This window comes from Cryptomeria japonica, chromosome 10 (genome assembly GCF_030272615.1).
Source record: "Cryptomeria japonica chromosome 10, Sugi_1.0, whole genome shotgun sequence".
Classification (NCBI taxonomy): Eukaryota; Viridiplantae; Streptophyta; class Pinopsida; order Cupressales; family Cupressaceae; genus Cryptomeria; species Cryptomeria japonica.
Genome location: NC_081414.1, coordinates 101,068,339 through 101,088,137, shown reverse-complemented (window position 1 = coordinate 101,088,137; position 19,799 = coordinate 101,068,339). Strand labels below are relative to the sequence as shown.

General features: G+C 38.3%; 1 protein-coding gene across 6 annotated transcripts in view; it reads right to left on the bottom strand.

Annotated features, from left to right (window-relative positions):
• LOC131072555 (flowering time control protein FY) overlaps positions 1–19,799 on the bottom strand; it is a 104,448-nt gene that overhangs the window by 12,858 nt on the left and 71,791 nt on the right. For 5 of the 6 annotated variants that reach the window (XM_058008731.2, XM_058008730.2, XM_058008729.2 and 2 more), the window contains 4 exons: positions 13,422–13,500; positions 12,968–13,057; positions 6,942–7,027; positions 5,624–6,537 (listed from right to left, as the gene is read on the bottom strand). In XM_058008731.2, coding sequence (XP_057864714.2) covers positions 5,624–6,537; positions 6,942–7,027; positions 12,968–13,057; positions 13,422–13,500 — 1,169 coding nt within the window. The remainder of the gene's footprint in view (positions 1–5,623; positions 6,538–6,941; positions 7,028–12,967; positions 13,058–13,421; positions 13,501–19,799) is intronic. The other variant, XM_058008732.2, reaches the window with a different exon arrangement.

The window sequence follows — 19,799 nt, the reverse complement described above, 5'->3', positions numbered from 1 at the left end:
TTCAATGTGCACATCACAAGGATCTTTCAATCTAAATTAACAAGATTTAAAATGTTAGATCTATCTTATTTTGGTTGGGCTTCCATCCAAAGAGAGTATTTTAATGTTATGACAAGTGAATGGTCTATATTTCAAGTTATATCTTCGCTTGTTGTTCATACTTCATATTTTTGTGTCTACTTTATCATGTTTTAATTTCATCTATATTCAGATGCTAGAATTTCTATCAATATCATCAATTCGCTTTCACGCATACTTTGATTTTGTGCCTACTTCTGATCTATGTCAAATGTTAAATAAATTTTCAATGTGCACATCAAAAGGATCTTTCAACTTATATTAACAAGACAAAAATGTTAAATCCATTTTATTTTGGTGACGCTTCCATCCAAAGAGAGTATTTTACTATTATGACAAATGAATGGTTTATATTTTGAGGTTATATTTTAGCCCGTTTTGTCTTATTAATTTTTTACTGTTACTGTGTTGTTTTGTTAATTCAAACACTTATTTGCCTCAATATTCAATTAATCAATCTTTATACCAAACTATTCTAGCAAAGCACTAAAATAAATCTCAGCTAATCCTCAACTAACCACATTTCCAATAAAAGGTAAAAAGAGAGAGTAAGGAGGAAAGCATCAAAGAGACTCCAAGTCTCGTGACCCTTGTCTTCCATGCATCATTTGGCAGATAGTCGAATTCAACCAAACCAATCCTTGATTGACCAACGTTGCAATCATCAAATCACCATGTAGGCTGGTACTATCTTCAAAAAAACTCTGTGCGGATGAAAGATATACTTCATTTAGCCTATGTAAACCGAGAACGTGTCCCTGCCCTGAAAACCCCCGTCCTAGTCCCGGGGACATTTCGGGGACTTGGGGACGGCTAGGGGACGTTTCCCCTTGTCCCCAAATTGCCAAGAATTTAGAGGGGACGTCCTCAAAACAAGGGGACATCCGTCCCAGGGATGGCGAGACATCCCCCACATCTAAGACTATTAAAAAATATTAAAAAAATTTTAAAATGTCATATTTTCAAAAAGAAAAATTAATTTTCTAATATTGGCCCCTATTAATTCAAATTGTTATTAAAAAAATTAAAAGGCAACATTAATTAAATTTTAAATTTATTAAAACTTAATTCATATGAAACCTTTAAATTAATTCATATTATAAATAGAAAATATTAAATTGTTAAATTAATTGTTAAACATTTAAAAAATTTAAAATTAATAAATAATAAATTATAAATAGGAAATCAAAATAATAAAATATTAAAATATTAATTCATTAGTACTACTTTGATTTTCATATCGTAATTGACAATGAAACTATATGGCAGCAGTGTAGCCTTTGGGCATTTTGACATTTTGTATGTTATTTCTTTAATATCTATTATGATATGCATATTGACAATGTGAATGAATTGAAATTCTGAATTATGAATGCATAATTGCATATCGAGTATTGACAATGTTGTATGTTCAGAATTTACATTCTAAAATGCTTTCATAGTATCATACACATGCTATACCCATGTTCTCATATGAATATAATGTATATATGCATGCTTTATCCATGTTTTCGTATGATCATTTAGAATTTTCCTATATATTTTAAATTTACCCTATATTGTATATAGCCGTCCCCTTTGCCGTCCCCAAATTTGGCAAAAAAAATTGTCGTCCCGAAAACGCATCCCACCGTCCCTTGCCGTGCTCGTCCCGAAAACTCGGGGTAACATAGTTTAACCAATGTGGTATAAATTACGATACAAAAGACTTTACCATCAGCAAAGCATTAGTGGCCATTCTTTGTACTAAACTTGTAAAAGATAGGACAAGACTCAAAAGTTGGAAGGCAGAGTTTGTATTGCAATAACAGAGTTGCCAACCCTTATCAAATGGGTTTACATTGACATTTATAGGTTTCAAATGAGGAATAAGAGGAGACGTTCCCTCCAAAAACCCCACTATGCAACAAAACTTGCATAATGCAATGAGATACATTTGTCTTCTCATACATTTTCTTATTACACTTATTTTACAAGACAAATTTGACATTGACTCCCTTCAACAATTTCATTTTTCAACTTTTATAGATAAGATGGAAAATTGTCTAATGCTGATCTAACTAACTAAGGATCAAGTCCTAAATGAGCAATTTTGACTTCAATATTCATGAAGGTCTCCAAAATTCTTTTACACATAATTCAAAATTCAACAACTTTTGCTCAAAGCCTTGACAAGCACCATTCACCCTCATTAGATGATTGATTGAATTAGTGGTGAAACCAAGGTCATTGGGAGATTCTCTTTCAATTAATTCCTAAAACTAATCCTTTAGAACCTAAAGCATTTGAACATTTCTATCTCCATCAAATAATGAATATCACCATTTGTCCATGAATCCTTTTATTTTGTCCAACATATCCTGGACTGGGGATTGTCACGGTTCCTTTTTACTCTTATTTTGACAACTTTGTAGAATCTTCATTTGAAACATATATGCCAATCTTTACTTTTGGTGCACATTAGGTATTTGATTGCTTAGGATTCCTTCATGTACCAGATTAAAAAAAACCATTTCTACCATCTAATCTAAGGACATTAATAAAAATTAAAGATTATTTTATTTATTAAATTTCTATTTAAAATTAATATTATTTTTATTAAATTTTTATATAAAATTTATATTTAAATTTAGTTCTATTTTACTTTAATTATTAATATGTTTTTAAAATGAATTTAATTTCGCATTTTTGTTAAACTATTTTTATAATTATTCGGATATACTATTTATATATTTGTTTAAATTAAATTTATATAAGGCGAATTTGACATCAAATTCTTCTCCGAATTCTTTTGCCTTTCCGAACTTCGCCCGAATTTTATAGTTGCCAAACACAAACTTGGATTCCAACCTTGTGATTTAGAGTACAGGCCTTTTACACTTTAGAATAAGAATTAAATTTGCATGTGAAGCTTTGTGTTCAAGAGGAAACTGAAATTGAATGCGAAACTTTGAGTCATGCTTTAATCTCTGATTATGTGTTGTCATTGTCTTTATGTGATAATGCATTACATTTCTTCCATTATGTAGTTATGAAAAGTTGAATCCTACAGATTGCCCAAGCTTATATTTTAATCTTTTTTCTTTGCATGCAAATCTAAACTCTTGTAAATTCAGATAAGCATGCAATGTTTTTTCTTCTAAAATTGATTTATGTTATATTATTCATGTTAAATATAGATGATATACATAAAGTTGTAATGTTGTGCATAACCAAGGAGCTTCCTCTTAGAATATAAGAGGAACATTGAAGAGGGATTATGTCCCTCACAATGTTACAATCAGAACTTGTCCCAGTGGCAATTCTTTTTGATAGCATGCCTCTTTTGTATAGAGGTTATAATAAATACAACTATGAGATCGTACCCTACTATATGCTGTAACAAAGACCTAGAGGATAATTAGTGAACAGGATGCCATATGGGTACTGTTATCACAAAAGCTTGCACCCTTGCTGAGCTATCAACTCAACAACCTTGTGAAACATGGAAACAACCCCGAAGTGTGGGACCTTGCACGAGGAGGTTGAATCTTCGGAGAAGACCGGCTTCCTTCTCAATCCAAGTGCAGGTGTTGAACCAACTCAACACTTCAAAACTTACTTCTAAGCCTATCCTAACAACTTGCAGAGGAAAAGGGAAGAGGGAAATGCTTAAAATGAAAGGAGGTGATGCACCAAGATAAGAGATTGTTTCTCTCCCTACCCGAAACGACACAAAGAACCAACTGAAATACGCAGGGGATGCACAAACTTCAGTTGTATGAGTGACCCCAATGCATGTATGGAGGTTAGAATTCGTTGAATGTCAAGAGGGGAGAAGGTTTCCCACAAGTCACACTCAGAAATAAATTAACACAACATATATGAGAGAAGAGCCACAAAACATACACCCATGATGAATATAAGGAAACATACACAATATACATAAGTTGAAGAAACGCAAGAATAGCAATTTCAATTCATTCAAAGGCCAATGGCCAAACTTACAGTTGCAGAAATGCAAGATAAATACAAGAGAAGTGAAAGAGCATGGAATAGCTCAAGCTAGCAGGGAGAGAACCCTTTACAATGAGGCTTAACAGCCTTTATATAGAAAATTGGTTACAAGAGTGATCATGACCCTTATGTGTGCGGGGAAATGTCAATCTGGGAGTGCAGGGAAGTGCATGCACCTAACTTTCTATACATGCAAGCAACCTAGCGATACCCTGAAAATGCAACCCTGAGAAGGGTGGATTGACTGTCATTCCAAAGTCAGAGCATGCAAACATGACATAAGTTACCACAACAATCATGGCCCTGTACCTCTCTTGATGGAAATCCTGCCAAAATCATTAAATGCACCCCTGTAGCTCCACAAAAGAAGGTGCACAAGTCACAAAAGTCGTCGGAGCATTTAAAGCTTTGAGTGTTGATCACGCCATCCGGCAATGCTGCAAGCCGGAAGGAAGTTCGAGGACTTCAAAAACTCGAGTTCCCGAAGTGGGGAAGGCAAGGAGGGAACTTCGGAACCTCGAGGTTCTAGAGTTCCAGGGAAGGGGAAGGAGAACTTCGGAACCTCGGGGTTCTAGAGTTTCGAGAAAGGGAAGAAGAGACTAAGCGAAAGGAAAAGGGGAGACCTAGCAAAGGAACTTCGGAACCTCGGGGTTCCGAAGTTCCGGAGAATAGAGAAAAGGCAAGGAGGGAAGGAACTTTGAAACCTCGAGGTTCCGGAGTTCCAGGAAAAGAAAGGGGCTAAGGGAAAGGAACTTCGAAACCTCAGGGTTTCGAAGTTCTGCAAAAGAAAAAGGAGAGGCAGCAAAGGGAAGGAACTTCAGAACCTTGGGGTTCCGGAGTTCCAGGGAAGGGAAGAAGACGAGGGAACTTCGGAACCTCGGGGTTCCGGAGTTGTGGAGAAGAAAAGAAGATAAGGCAAAGAGAAGGGACTTTGGAACCTCAGGGTTCCGGAGTTCCGAGAAACATGAAAGAAAAGGGGAAGCAAAGGTAAGGGACTTCCTCCAAACAAGACCACTTCTCACCTCATAATTCTTCTGCTTTTCTCACCTCATAATTCTTCTGCTCTTCTCCTTGATCAACTGGGGCAGTGCTGGTCCATGGATCGTATCTCTGATTGGTTCTTACTGATGGACCAAGGGTGTCATAAAATGACAACAAGTACCAGTAAACATTAACATTAAATCTTGGTAATTGAATTCCCAATTGCAATACATTTAAGTATTATAAACATGGACCCCAACTAATGGCAAGATACAATCTCATAAAGAAGATTGAAAGTTAATCAAATAAACATGACAGCATATATATGAGAATTTTCAAAAGCTGCAAAAAACCGCCTCATATCAATAAGACAAAAAAGCATTGGGATATAGATAAGTCATTCTAACAATCATAAAGGCCTTGACAATTTACAAACTTTCACTAGCCTTTTTTATTTGACTCCTTGAATCAAGTTGTCTCAGAGTCCTAATACACAAATTATACAGAACCAACAAAAAAGGGAAAAATAGTTATCACTTAAATTTGCTTTCAACGGAAGAATGCATACCTGGTATGCATGAAGTCCTGGAGTTATTGATGAAGTTTGTAATGGACCACCTTGTGGCCTGTTGTAAACTCCAGAAGTTGGTGCAATTGTTGCATGTGGTTGAAGCTGCATTCCTACCGTGTTAGTTGGAAAAGGTGGAGCTCCAGAAACACTGCTTTGACTTTCCAATATATGTGTAATGCCATTCCCAAAGCTTCCCATGCTCGTTGGAAGGCTTGAGCCAGAAACCTGTCCCGGATGCATGGAACTCAAGCCAAGTGCATGTGATTGAGATATTTGAGGTCTCATTTGATTCGATGAACCTTGGGCTAATTGCCCTGACAAAGGTACCATAGAAGAATATTGATTGGAATGAAGCATCGGAGCAGAAGGCAAAGTGGATGGTATTGAAAGAGGCATTGAGGAAGGCATTCCTAACTGTGAAGGTTGTGGTAATGGTGGTCTAGGTGGTGGTGGTGGAGGATGTGCATGCAATCCTAAATGCATGGGAGGACCTTGTAGTTGCTGTGCTTGTTGCAGCTGCTGTTGTATATTTGGTAATTGTTGTGGTAAAGTTGAAGCCTGTTGTAGCTGAGGAATCATCTGATGCTGCTGTTGCTGCTGTGTCGGAATCTGTTGTATCTGCTGATACATTTGTTGACTAGATGTAGCAATTGATGGATGTGGAGCAAAGGGAGGATGAGGCCCTCCTGGATGCACTCCTTGGGGTGCTGAACCCAGCACCATCTGTTGTGGTGGTTCAGGCTGAGAAGTCATATCCAGGGTTGGAAGCATGAAAGGCATTGCAGCACCAACACCTGGAATAGTTCCTTCAACACGCATGGCTCCCCCTGCTGCAAATGGTCCTGGAGTAGTTGGACCTTCTCCTGTCTGAAATGAACGGCCTGGGACAACAGTATTTTGCTCACTAGATCCTGCACATAACATAAAAAAATCAATTGTTACAATTATGAGAACATAATACACTAAATCAACAAATTTCAATTATGTCGGCATCCAACATCATGAGCAAGAAGTTCCACTCCACATGGTCATAAGCCTTCTCAAAATCAATAATACACTAAATCAACAAATTTCAATTATGTCCACACAGCCATCAAGCTGCATTGAACATAGAAGCATTCATTTGTCACTGCAAACAATAAATTGTTACAAAGCACAAATAAACTACAGTGGAATGGACTTTAGTTGTGTTTGATTCAATACAGAGAGTTTGGTAGAGCAAGCTTTGACAATGTCACCTTTGGATGGATATCAAGGCACCAAAGATTGTAAGGGCATGCCATATAAACAGATAAACAAACTACAAAATTCAAACCTTGAACATAGCCAGTGTGTTTGTCTCGACCTGTATCACCTGGACGGTTTCTACACCAAAACTTGGTTGTGTGATCATTACTCCCACTGCCAATTAAATAGAAAAGTCTTAGATATCCAAATAACATTCATATGCAATCACTAGTTGATCACCAAGTGCCAAATTACATTTTCCAGAAAAAAATTGCACAAATAATACATATCCAAGAGCCATGCCCAATACCAAAAAGATAAAAAATGAAACACAAGAAAATGAAAACACTATGCAATCACTAGTTGATCACCAAGTGCCAAATTACATTTTCCAGAAAAAAATTGCACAAATAATACATATCCAAGAGCCATGCCCAATACCAAAAAGATAAAAAATGAAACACAAAAGAAAATGAAAACACCTCTTCACTAACATTAAAGGGTATGTCTGGTAAAAAGATCAATAAAAATTAAAATACATTAAATTATGGCAAAAAAATTCTGAACCAGAATGTGCCAATGATATGCATGTCCCCAATATTAAAGTAATTAGTGCTTGTGGTTAAAACTAACATGAGGTGATAATAGAAATTATACTTCTAGGGCAACTAAAATGAATATGGTGGTCAATAAATTTTTGAGAACTAATCAAACAAAAATAACTACATTGGCCAATGCCAATCATCACAGCAATCACAACACTGGCGACAGAATCGGAAAAGAATCGCAAGAATGTGTATACATCAAGGTTGAAATAATCTTACATGCAATGCATTTTTTACAAAATGCAATATAAGATCTTGAATATCCAGCTATTGACATATATCAGAACACTGGATGCAGATACTAATCTGTAAACACTCAAGCACACAGACATGATAGAATTTGCTGACCACAAAAGGGTTGTCATATTTGCATTGTCTTCAAAGGATGGCTATAGAATGTTTACTGGAATGCTAAGACTGGAATTAGTACTGTATTATATAGGAAACATGAACAACATTTGCATGTCACAACAATATTCAAGAGCATAAATAACAATGCCTGGAAAGCTAAGTCACAAGGTTTGAATTCGAATTCAACAGCCATGAAATTTGGATGAAATTCGACAAGGGCGAAAAAAAAAATCGGACTAAATTCACCTTACATAATTTTGTTTATTTTTAAATATATGTAATACTTCTAATAAATAAACTATGAAAAGGCGAATTATTAGAAGTATTTGTTTATTTTGTTTATTTTTAAATATATGTAATACTTCTAATATATAATTCGAGGAGGTATGCACGGCAGCTAGAGGAAGTTTGCTATGAAAAGGAAATCGCCGCCCCAGCAGACACAGAGATAACCCACCCCAGCTCGTGTTGTTGTTGACAAAGCCACGCTATCCACTGTCGACCAAAAAAAATCCAATGCCTTCACTGGTTCGCAGGGGTTTGTGTTTTTACAGAGGGGAGAGAGGCAATTTATAATAAAATCCACCAAAAATCCGTCGGAAACCCTAAAAGCCTTTCAAAACCCTAAAAAAGCGCTTTTTAGATTTTTCCTTTAATGAAAAAAAATGATGTCTGTGTCGGTAGGAATTAATGTCCGAATTTAAACGTATTGAGATTCGAAAAAAATCGAACTTAATTTTGTGATTGCTGTGATGATTGGCAACACAGAATAAAATACAAAGTATTCTATCCTCTCTTGAACAAAGACTCCCAAATGCTAAGCTGCGTGATCAAGTGGAACGACTCCAAAGTTCTCGAATGTCAGGTCTTGACGTGCTCTTGGATAGACTCAGTTGTTTGATATGATATTGCTGGGATCACAAGGTGGACTTTGGGTAATGAGGCCATTTGAAAAGAAAATATCTCCTTGCTGCAGTTTAGGAATTTCAGCAAATCCCATGATCACAAATCCAACATAAAAATCAAAGCCCTAGTTGCAAATTCTTTTGCAGGAAAGGTCTGTAAGAACTGTGTGATGCCCACCTATATGTAGACAAGGCAATCATATCACAAAGGAATGCAAGATAAATTTAGGTAAGAAGGAGGTATATGGTGTTGGGAACTAAAGTAAAAAAAGAATTGTTAGTGTTGTGTCATGTTCACTTGGTTAAAAAGTGGGCATGACAAACTGCCCTAGTGGGTCAAAATCTATAACTAGAACTCCAACAAACTATAGAAATTTGTGTGACCAGCAAAAGACATAAATCATGTGCATTGTTCATGTCAAACAAATCCCAATTTTCCTTTTAAATAAAAACAAATAAAACAACATCAAATTTTTGCACGATTTTCAAGGCATGATTTAGAAGAAAAACACAAAAAGTTAGCACACAACGTAATGTTTAAAGTTATATTATTTACTAAAGTATTATATTTTTATAAAGTCACTTTGTGTCCCCTCAAAAGTTGATGTCGGGGGACTTACACATGAATTCATTTTAATATTTCAAAAAGGGCATTTTAAGGGAAAATGAATTGTTTGTAATTTCAAATTTACTCTTTTCCCTCTAAAAGCTACAAAAGAAGGTCTAGGGTCTCATTCGCATATGTTGACAATTACACATACTGTTATGCTACTAGATTGAACCTACGAGTTCTTCCAAAGATCGTTTGAGGACGAAAACCTCATTCGGTTGCTAGTTTCAGATTTGAGAGACAATCCTTAAATAGTTGGAGTGATTCTACTCAAGAATCACCATTGTTCTTCACAGAGTTTAAAGATTAGGGATTTCAAAAATGAAGGCTTTTGCAGTTTTCTGAGTTGCAAGGGTTTTGGCTTTGTTATTTGTCATTTACATTGATTGTTGATAATTTTGGGGGCAATTAGAAGCTTCCTTTTGGCTGGCCATACAGTTTGGGGGTTTGATTGTACCCTAGCGGGCCATGTTATTCATGTTTTACTTGGAAATTGTGTTTTTTTATAGCTAAACGAACCCCTTTGAGGTGTTGTTGAAGCTGATTTCAGGTTGCTGAAAATTTCTATAGCATATTGTACCTGAAGCATGGTTTAAGGGTTTCAAGGCAGAAGCACTTGGCATATTGAGGATTTTTAATCATTGTTGGAGGTGCCCTGATTCTGGGTAGCATATTCAGACTCCTTTCAATGAATGAACTTTATTGAGGGTTGTCATCATTTGATGCTAGCAACCCGTCGCCACATTTAGAGGTGTATGAATGAAATTTACTTTCAGACCTGTGATCTGCCATTCTTCTGCAATTTTAAAGCTATTTCGTGTCGGTTGGGTGTGTGGGAAGTTGATTGACACTTTTGGGAGGAGTTCTATAACAGTTTTGGAAGGTGTTTGAAAAGACTCTACTACTCTGACCTGCAACAAAAGTATTTCAGACCTTCGAAATGATGAATGCTTTGCCTTTAGAGCTGTTATGTGGTGTTGAGTTGTTGAGTGTATTCAAGGCCGATGATCAACTATAGGAGATGTATTCTACCTGCTAGGAGGTTTTTAATGGTCATTTAGGTGACTGATATGATGGGCAACAGTCCTACAATCAATGTTTTCAGACCTGCTGTACGTTATTTTGGAGACCTGCAATGCAGTTTAATGGAGCTGGGTGTATTTGAAGATCTTTATGACAGCACTGGGTATATTCTGCTAATTGTCTTTGTTTGGAGGTGAGCATGGTTTCTTAGGATGAGTTCTAGAAGGGTCAAGTGACAGTTTAGACCTGGCAACAGTGATATGACAGACCTGCAAAACTCTCTATCATGCTCATTTTCACGGTATTGCTGTACATTTAATGTTAGTATTATTCCAGCTAGTTGGTGTTGGTTTTGAAGTGTCTATGCCAATGTTTTTGCTCTGTTCTTGTAATCAGCACTGAAAATATTACAAATGGTATCAGAGCTTTGATCCTGCCATCCTGCATGGTAAAGATGATTCAATGAATCATTCTAGTCAATGAGAAGGAATCTAACAATACATGTATTTGCGTGTATGCCCCGTGTCTGCATATATTCATGTGTACGCTCCATGTTTGGTTTAGACCTGATGTATTTCCAACATGTCTATCATGTTAGCAAAAGTTAACATAACGAAGATAATGAAAGAAACATCACTTGGTACAGAACCTCCAATTCCTATATCTTAGAGTGTATAGAAGAAGCTAATTACATCACAAGAAAGATAACAAATTCCCAAAGGTCGATTTGGGGGATCCTCATATTGGTAGGTGACAGTTAATATTCAATTTTGGTTTATTTACGTTGACATCCATATTAGCAAAATTAAAAATTAAAAAAAGGGGTAACTATTACACACAATGACTACAAAAGACAATTTGACAACTGCAAAAGAAATCAGGACAATTGCAAAAGAAAAATCCTTGATTTTTTTGATGAAATAAAAAAGCTACACTTTGTCGAGAACCTGCAACAATTTTTGAATAAAAAGCTCTGCAATTTTCAAAAGAAAAACATGCTGCAATTTTCAAAGAGAAATGACATGATTTTGACTCTTGCCCTCAATTTTGTATAAATCTACCATACAAATCCCTCTTTTGGCTCTTTATTGAGCTATGCTAACAACCTCTCGATCTGTCTTTGCTGGCAGCAATCCCTAGGTCTTTATGCTTTCACTGACTCCATAGCTTTACTATGTTTTGATATTAGTAAAACCAAGCACATAGGGATAACCTAGATATTCATTAAATAAATAAGAAGGGAAAGCCTTTCTATAGAGAATTAAAAGTACACGAGATAATCCACGTTCCAAATCTGGGATAAAATGAACACAATAAAGAGAAATAAAACATAAAAATATATCCTAAAGTCGGAACAACTATTTAATATTTACTTTAACAACCACCACCAAGCAACAGTGCCAAACATTTTTAATCAGTCATAAGAAAGAAAAAAATTATGGTAATGACAAGAAGTAACCAAGATAAGTCAACGGGGCTGGGAAACAAAGAAACAAACATGATCCAGGAACAAAAATTAGAAATGGAATGACTAAAGCTCTGATTTTAGACAAACTGGCCAATCAAGTTAAAGATGGCATTGTTTTAGAGCAATCTGTATCTTGTAAATTGTAGAGAAAAATCCTTAAAAGAGAGTTTCTGATAATTTATTCAATCCCACAGGTCACTATAGATAGCAAACCTTGTGTGCATGTGTGCACATCAGAATACAATTGCAGAAGCTATAATAAAGTATTCCCCCACCACAAATGTCCCATTTAGCTATGCAGTGATGCTGTATCCAGATGAGGTAAGCTTGGGAATAAAAACAGCTATGTCAGGCACAAAATCTCAATGATGTAAGATGAAAATTTTAAAACAAAATTAAAACAGCTCATAAATGAGAGTGAAAAAAAAAAGTCATTTCAAAGAGAAACAAAACATTTCTTTGAACACACCCAACTCAAACTTTGACATATTTTTGGCTTCTTTGGCTGCAGAGCATTTCAAGATACATTTTAAGAGTTTCTGAAGCTGTATCCTAGCTGTGGGGTTATATTTTTAGTTATTGATATACTTAGGATGCTATTTCTGCCCATGTCCTCATACTAGCATATGATCCTACAGAAGCAATGGGTTTACTAAGAAGAGCATTAATGACATTTTCCTTTTAGAATTGTATGTGATTTATGTCTGCTTCATATTGGCAAGATAGACCCACCCATTGAAAACATCAAACATGACAAGTACCAATTCCTCATGTACCATGAAGACAAGGATGATGAAACATGTTTTGAGCTACTCTATCACATATCATTACTTTATATTATATTTGATCCCACCTGTAACATATGCTCTAAGAATCTCATATCTACATGTCCATAGAAACAAGAGCAGAAGTACATAATTTTAATTTCTACATATTTTCATGCAGATATTATGTTGCATTGTGTTTTGCTTGTGTGTTAACATGCCTTCCTAAAGCTTGTGATGTTATCTTACAAAAACCATGAGTAAGAGTAAACACATTAATCAAATTTACTGTTAAATGTAGCAAAGCTGAAATGTCTTATAAGTGATTCGAACGATAAGAATTGATAAAAGTACCTTGTCATACTACCAAAATAAATTAATATACTACCTGCAGAGGATATGACCCATCGGATGCCATGCAAGGTCCCATACAGCACTTTCATGTGCATTATGTATCTCAACTTGAGGAACTTCATGCCTGCCCAAAACAGTGTTATCTTTGAGTCTAAGAAAACATGTTTAGCATTTTATAACTGTTCCCCTTGTCATTCTGCAATAGAACTCCTTATTTATGTACCCTCGAGTGTTTTATAGTTAAAAAATCATTGTAATTCCATGGCAGAATGAAAATATACTAAAAAAAGAATGTGAATTATTACTTATCAAGTTTTACCATACTCCAGAATTTTAATCCAAAAAAAAATGGAAAAGACGTGAAATGATTTCACATCAAGTAAAATTCATATCCCATGATCTCCTTAAAACTGTTTCACAATATCTTAACCTTCTCTCTACATATTTTAAGTTCCAGTTTAAAAAGTAATTTGAGCATCGGACATTACCCAACAAGCCAGTGTATAATTGATCCATCAAAGCTTCCACTTACAAATAACTCCTCATGGAATGGATGCCATGCCAAAGCTGTTGCAAGAGAAAAAAAAAAGAGAGAATACATTGTCAGAATATGTGACAATTGGCGAATTCATGCAAATGCATTTTTAGAAGAGTGTTACATGACCTGGGTAGAACCTCAATAATTGCAACTATGTAGCATCACCAATCACAAATAATAAATTTATTTTCTTATGAAAAATATAATAAAAGAAGAAAAATGAATGTCAACAAGTAACCAGAATAAGTCAATGGGATTTGGAAATACAACCAGAAATGAGAGCAAGAAAAAATTAAAAAGAGTCACAAAGAAGCTACAAATTAGGAGATAACTACAGGCAAAACAAAAGCTGAAAGGGGGGTCAACCTAGAGTGGTGAAACTCAAGTTCTATGAAAAAAGAAATAACTTTGAGACTACCAACATGACTGTTTACTCCCTACGGTGAGTTGTTCAAGTTCAAGGAATAAACAGTAAATGCATACAGAACATCTAACCAGCAATTACAATTATATCCAAAACATTGATTAAGTAACTGTCACAACAATATGGCAAAAAAATATATCTTTTATTGCATTCCAAAATGTTCAATACATCAACATTATTGCCGAGGTTCCCTTACATGGCAATATCTACTATCTGGCGGTTGGCCGAGGTACCAACCGTCGTAAAAGACATGGGAACCCACACGGCCGACTCCACACATAACAAAAATGACATAACAAAAACTTAAAATTTTTATTCCTAATTATGGCCTAACATCAGCCCCCCAAAAAAAGAAGTCGTCTTCCAGACAACAAACAAATGGAAGTAGATGGAAGCAGCAACTGAAACTAATGTGGAGAGGGATGAGAGGGCGTCACTGGAAGTATAAATGATTGAGATGTGCCTGCTCGCTGGAGACGTTGTGTAGCTGCCAGTTCCCACTCTCGTGCCAACTTAACCATATGAGCAGCCTCAACAATCTTGTTGCGGGCTCTCTAAAGCTCCTGCCCCTACTCCTACAGGGGCTGCTCTTTCTCGACGAGTCTAGCCTCCAATCCTACCACCTTAGCTGCTAGCTCATCCTTTGCCTTGCCACCTGTTGTCATTTTATGACACCCTTAGTCCATCAGTGAGAACCGATCAGAGATACAATCCATGGACCGGCGCTGCCCCAGTTGATCAAGGAGAAAAGCAGTGGATTTATGAAGTGTGAAGTGTTGTCTTGTCTGAAGGAAGTTCCTTTCCATTGCTTCTCTTTCCACTTCCTCGGAAATCCAAAACCCCGAGGTTCCGAAGTTCCTTCCTTAGCCTTTTCTCTCTTCCCCGAAACTCTGGAACCCCAAGGTTCCAAAGTTCCTTCCTTTGCTTCCTTTTCTCTTTGGTTCCCCAGAACTTCGGAACCCTGAGGTTCCGAAGTTCCTTTCCTTAGCCCTTTTTTCCAGTTCCTTTGCTAAGTCTTTTTTTCTCTTCTCTTAGTCTCTTCTTCCCTTTCCCGGAACCCGAAGGTTCCGAATTTCCTTCCCTTGGTCTCCTTCCTCTTTCCCAGAACTCCGAAACCCCATGGTTCCGAAGTTCCCTCCTTGCCTTTTTTCAGTTACCCCAAAACTCCAAAACCCCGAGGTTCCAAAGTTCCTTTGCTAAGCCTTCTCTCCTCTCCCCGGAACTCCAGAATCCCGAAGTTCCGAGATCTCTTCCTTAGTCGTCCCCACTTCGGGAACCCGAGTTTCCAAAGTCTTCCGACTTCCTTCCGTCTTGCAACACTTCTAGATGGTGTGATCAACACTCAAGGTTTTTAATGCTCCAACAACTCTTGCAACCAGTTTTTCTATATAAGGTTGTTAGGCCTCATTGTAAAGGGTTCTCCTTCCCTGCTGGCTTGAGCTATTCTATGCTCTTTCACTTCTCTTGTATTTATCTTGCATTTCTGTAACTGTAAGTTTGGCCATTGGCCTTTGAATGAATTGAAATTACCACTCTTGCCTTCCTTCAACTTATCCATGTTGTTATGTTTCCTTACCTTCATCATAGGTGCATGTTTTGTGGCTCTTCTCTCATATATGTTGTGTTAATTTATTTCTGAGTGTGACTTGTGGGAAATCTTCTCCCCTTTGACATTTAGCAAATTCTAACCTCCATACACGCATTGGGGTCATTCATGCAACTGAAGTTTGTGCATCTCTTGGGTACTTTAGTTGATTCTTTGTGCCATTTCGAGTGGAGAGAGAAACATCTCGTATCTTGGTGCATCACCTCCTTTCATTTTAAGCATTTTTCTCTTCCCTTTTCTTTTGCAAGTTGTTAGGATAGGCTTAGGAGTAAGTTTTGTAGTGTTGAGTTGGTTCAACACCTACACCTGGATTGAGAAGGAAGTCGGCCTTCTTCGGAGATTCAACCCCCTTGCGCAAGGTCCCACACTTCGGGGTTATTTCCATGTTTCAGGAGGTTGTTGAGTTGATATCTCAGCAAGGGTGCAAGCTTTTGTGACAACAGTTTTTGGCACGCCCAGTGGGACAGACTTTCGATGTACATGCTAAGGATTCAGTGTTGTTCTTAGTGTCTCACCCTTTAGAGGCAGTCATCTCTCAAGCACTTGGCGACTCTGCTCACAAGTCCAGTTCTTGTTCATGCCAAGTTCCTAGCTCTAGAACCCTGGAACCCCTAGGTTCCCAAGTCATCAACTCCGGAGCCCCCAGGTTGCGAAGTTCCCAACTCCAGAATCCCAAATTCCGAAGTGCCTAGGTCCTCAACTCCGAAACCCCGAGGTTCCGAGGTCTCTGCTCACAAGTCCATTGCTAGTTCATGACTTGTTGCAACTCTGGATTTCATGCCTAGAGTTCATACAAGGGCATCTTCTAGAGGTAGCTTCCAATTGGTAGAACTCTCATCTTCGGGCTCTAGAAGGCAGAGAGGTAGACCTTCATTGTCACCAGTCGAGGGGGGGGTCAAGGTTGTAAACACTCCATCTCTCAAGTCTCGTTCTACCCCTCCATTTACAAGACCACTACTGTCGAGGGCTTCCACCACTCATATCAATAGACCATTGTTTCGCATGGCCAGAAATGAAGTTTTTGTTACCTTCAATGGGGGGAGTCCTCTTATTTTGACTCAATGGAATGATATACCAGTGGCTGCGTTAAAGAGTATACCATACTCCACTGGTGAAACAGCTACTACCCCCATTGAGCACATTCAAGACATTGCGAACATTTGCTCCGTCCATAATGTCACTCAAGATGATGTTGCTGTCAGACTCTTAGCCACATCTTTGAAAGGAAAAGCTTTGCAGTGGTATAGAAGGTTGTCGTTTAGCTCCATTCACAATTGGGATGAATTGGGGGAGAAGTTGTGCAACCATTTCGAAGACAAAAGTGATCATCTATCACTTGTAGAGTAGTTGACTACAATTAAGAGGGCACCTCATGAGTTCATGGAAGATTTCAATTTCAGATTTCATAAGACATGGAATAGAATTCCTACTTTAGTGAAGCCATCTCCAAATCATGCCTTCTTGTATTATCTTAGAGCTCTCAACAGCGATATAGCTGTCATGATACAGTCAATGGGTGGAGCCTCTCTACCGGGTGCATATGACATAGCCATAAGGGCAAAAAATTGTTTAATAGAGTCTAGGAAGATAGCTCCAAGGCCTCCAATGCCCCTCTTCCTAGAGGCTCCTACTCAACAACCCACCTTGGCTCCTATCCCCATGGCGCCCACAGGTCAACCATCCACATCCTCTAATGAGCTCCATGAAGTCAAGACTCTATTGCAAAACTTTAGCAATGAGTTGGTGACACTAAAGAGGCAACAAGCCCAGCATAGCAGACCTTATCAAGCACAAAATCAGAACTATCAACAGAATAGGCCACCCTTTCAAGGGCAAAACCAGTGGAGCAACGCCGGGCCTTTGAATAGTGTGAACCCCATAGCTGCAAGTAACTCAAAAGCAATGGTTCCAATGCAAAACAACCTCGCCCAGGAGTAAGATTGGTGTCAACCATGCAATCAGCCATGCAGCCAAGGTGCATGCCAAAATGGAGCGTTTGTCCAAGCTTTAGTGGTGCAGGATGAGCCAACCACCTCTGGCCAGCAATATGACCCAAATCAACCTAGTGTTGGCACTCAAGCTTACTTGCAAAGGGATTCTACCTTTGTCAATTGGCAGGAGGCAGAATTCTGTGGTATGAACCAAACAAATGGTGAGTCTATGCTACAATATACAAGGTCAAAGAAGAGAGTCCTGGAGGCTGCCTCACCTTCAACATCAGCCCAAGCTCCAATGCCTAATGTATTTGTCCAGGATACAAGCCAAAACACTATGCAAGGGAGCAAGAGGCAGGAGGAGGCTTTAGTGGTGCAGGATGAGCCAACCACCTCTGGCCAGCAATATGACCCAAATCAACCTAGTGTTGGCACTCAAGCTTACTTGCAAAGGGATTCTACCTTTGTCAATTGGCAGGAGGCAGAATTCTGTGGTATGAACCAAACAAATGGTGAGTCTATGCTACAATATACAAGGTCAAAGAAGAGAGTCCTGGAGGCTGCCTCACCTTCAACATCAGCCCAAGCTCCAATGCCTAATGTATTTGTCCAGGATACAAGCCAAAACACTATGCAAGGGAGCAAGAGGCAGGAGGAGGCCCAAGCCGTCCAAAGAGAAAAGGTAGACCTTGTAGCCTCAGGGGGGCCTCTAAAATCAGTTGGTGTTCCTTTCAACATAGTAGATCAGATGAAGAAGGACAACCTCAATGTCACTATGTGGGAGGCCCTTTCCATCCCATCTCAAAGGGATTTGCTCAAGGAAGCATTGAAAGACATCAACCAATCAGGTGATGAGGCAGTAGTCAGCAAGAAGGCAGTCTCCACCAATTTGGTGCAACCCATGGAGGAGGAAGATTCAAGCAAGATCAGCAAACCTCCCCCCTTCTATCTCTCCTTAATCATAGGAGATAACTTAGTTCACAAGAGGAGCTAGTAGCTCAATCATGCCTAAGAAGGTAGCTGATCTTCTTGGCATAGAATATGAACCTGTGACTAAAGGGGTGATCCAATTGGATGGCACTTCTATTAAGACAGTAGGGGTTGTTAAATATTTGAAGTTAACCTTGCATGCATGCCCTAGTTGCACTATCTTGCAAGACGTATCAATCATCGACCTCCCTGCCTTCTTTGCCATCTGCCTGTCTAGAGACTTCACCACCAAGATAGGTGGGTACCTGTCTTCTGATTGGTCCCACGTGCTATTTCAAACAAGGTATGGTACCAAAGTTACCATAAGGGCAGAGCCCATTGCGCAAAACCACATTGAGCCCTACACCCCCAGCCCTATAAACATGAATTGCACTTTGCACGAAGAGGGGGAAGAGTGTACTGTCTGTGAACCTGCTACTCTTTTGCAAGAGGTCCCTGATTGTTTGCTGGATGAATGGGCCAATGCTTTTTAGTTTGATCCTTTAGCTAAGACTGAAGAGACTGGGCTTGGCACCTATTGTATCCATGAAGAGGATACTCCTATCCCAAACCTCATCAAGAGAGGGAGATTCAAAGTGGTTATGAAGCATGTTTTTTTATGGTTCAAGAAACAAGAACGGTACAGGTGTCGGTGTGAAGCTTGTTTCTCCTAAGCAAGAGAAATATTTCTTCTCTTTTAGGCTTCAGTTTGGTTGCACCAACAATGTCGTTGAGTATGAAGCCTTGATCCAAGGCCTCCAACTTGCACAAAACAAAAAGATCAAATCTTTGCAAGTATTTGGAAATAGCGAATTGGTTGCTAATCACATCCGAGCTCAAAATATAACAAAGAACAACCTACTCAAATCATACAAGCATAGGGTTTGGGACTTGATTGAAGGATTCAAGGCCTTCAACGTCCAAAGTATTCCTAGAAGTCAGAACAAGCATGTTGATAGGCTTGCAGCAGTTGGTGCTCAGTTCGACATACCAGCGCATGTTGCAAGCGAGGAGCAACACATCAGGCTTGTTGTGAGGCCTGTTGTCCCAAACAATCAGGCAAATTGGCAAGTGTTCAAAAATGATCAGCAGATTGTTAATTTCTTGCAAAATGAAGCAGAAAAATCAATCTAAGCTGCAAGACCAGTATGGAGATCAAATCATGCAGCTCAACTCCAACAAGTTGCCTAAAGGTCTAGTTACCTTGGAAGGCATTTTCAACTCGGATGATCAATTGAAGAAGAAGATGAACCTGGTTGCAAAGAAGGGTGATTACAAGCCAGTTGTTGTTGCCAAGGGTAAGTCTCTAAACTTGGGCAAGGTATGTTCCTCAACCGAACAAGAGGCTTTTGTTGAGCTTTGCCAAAAATATGATGACATAGTTGCTTGGACCTA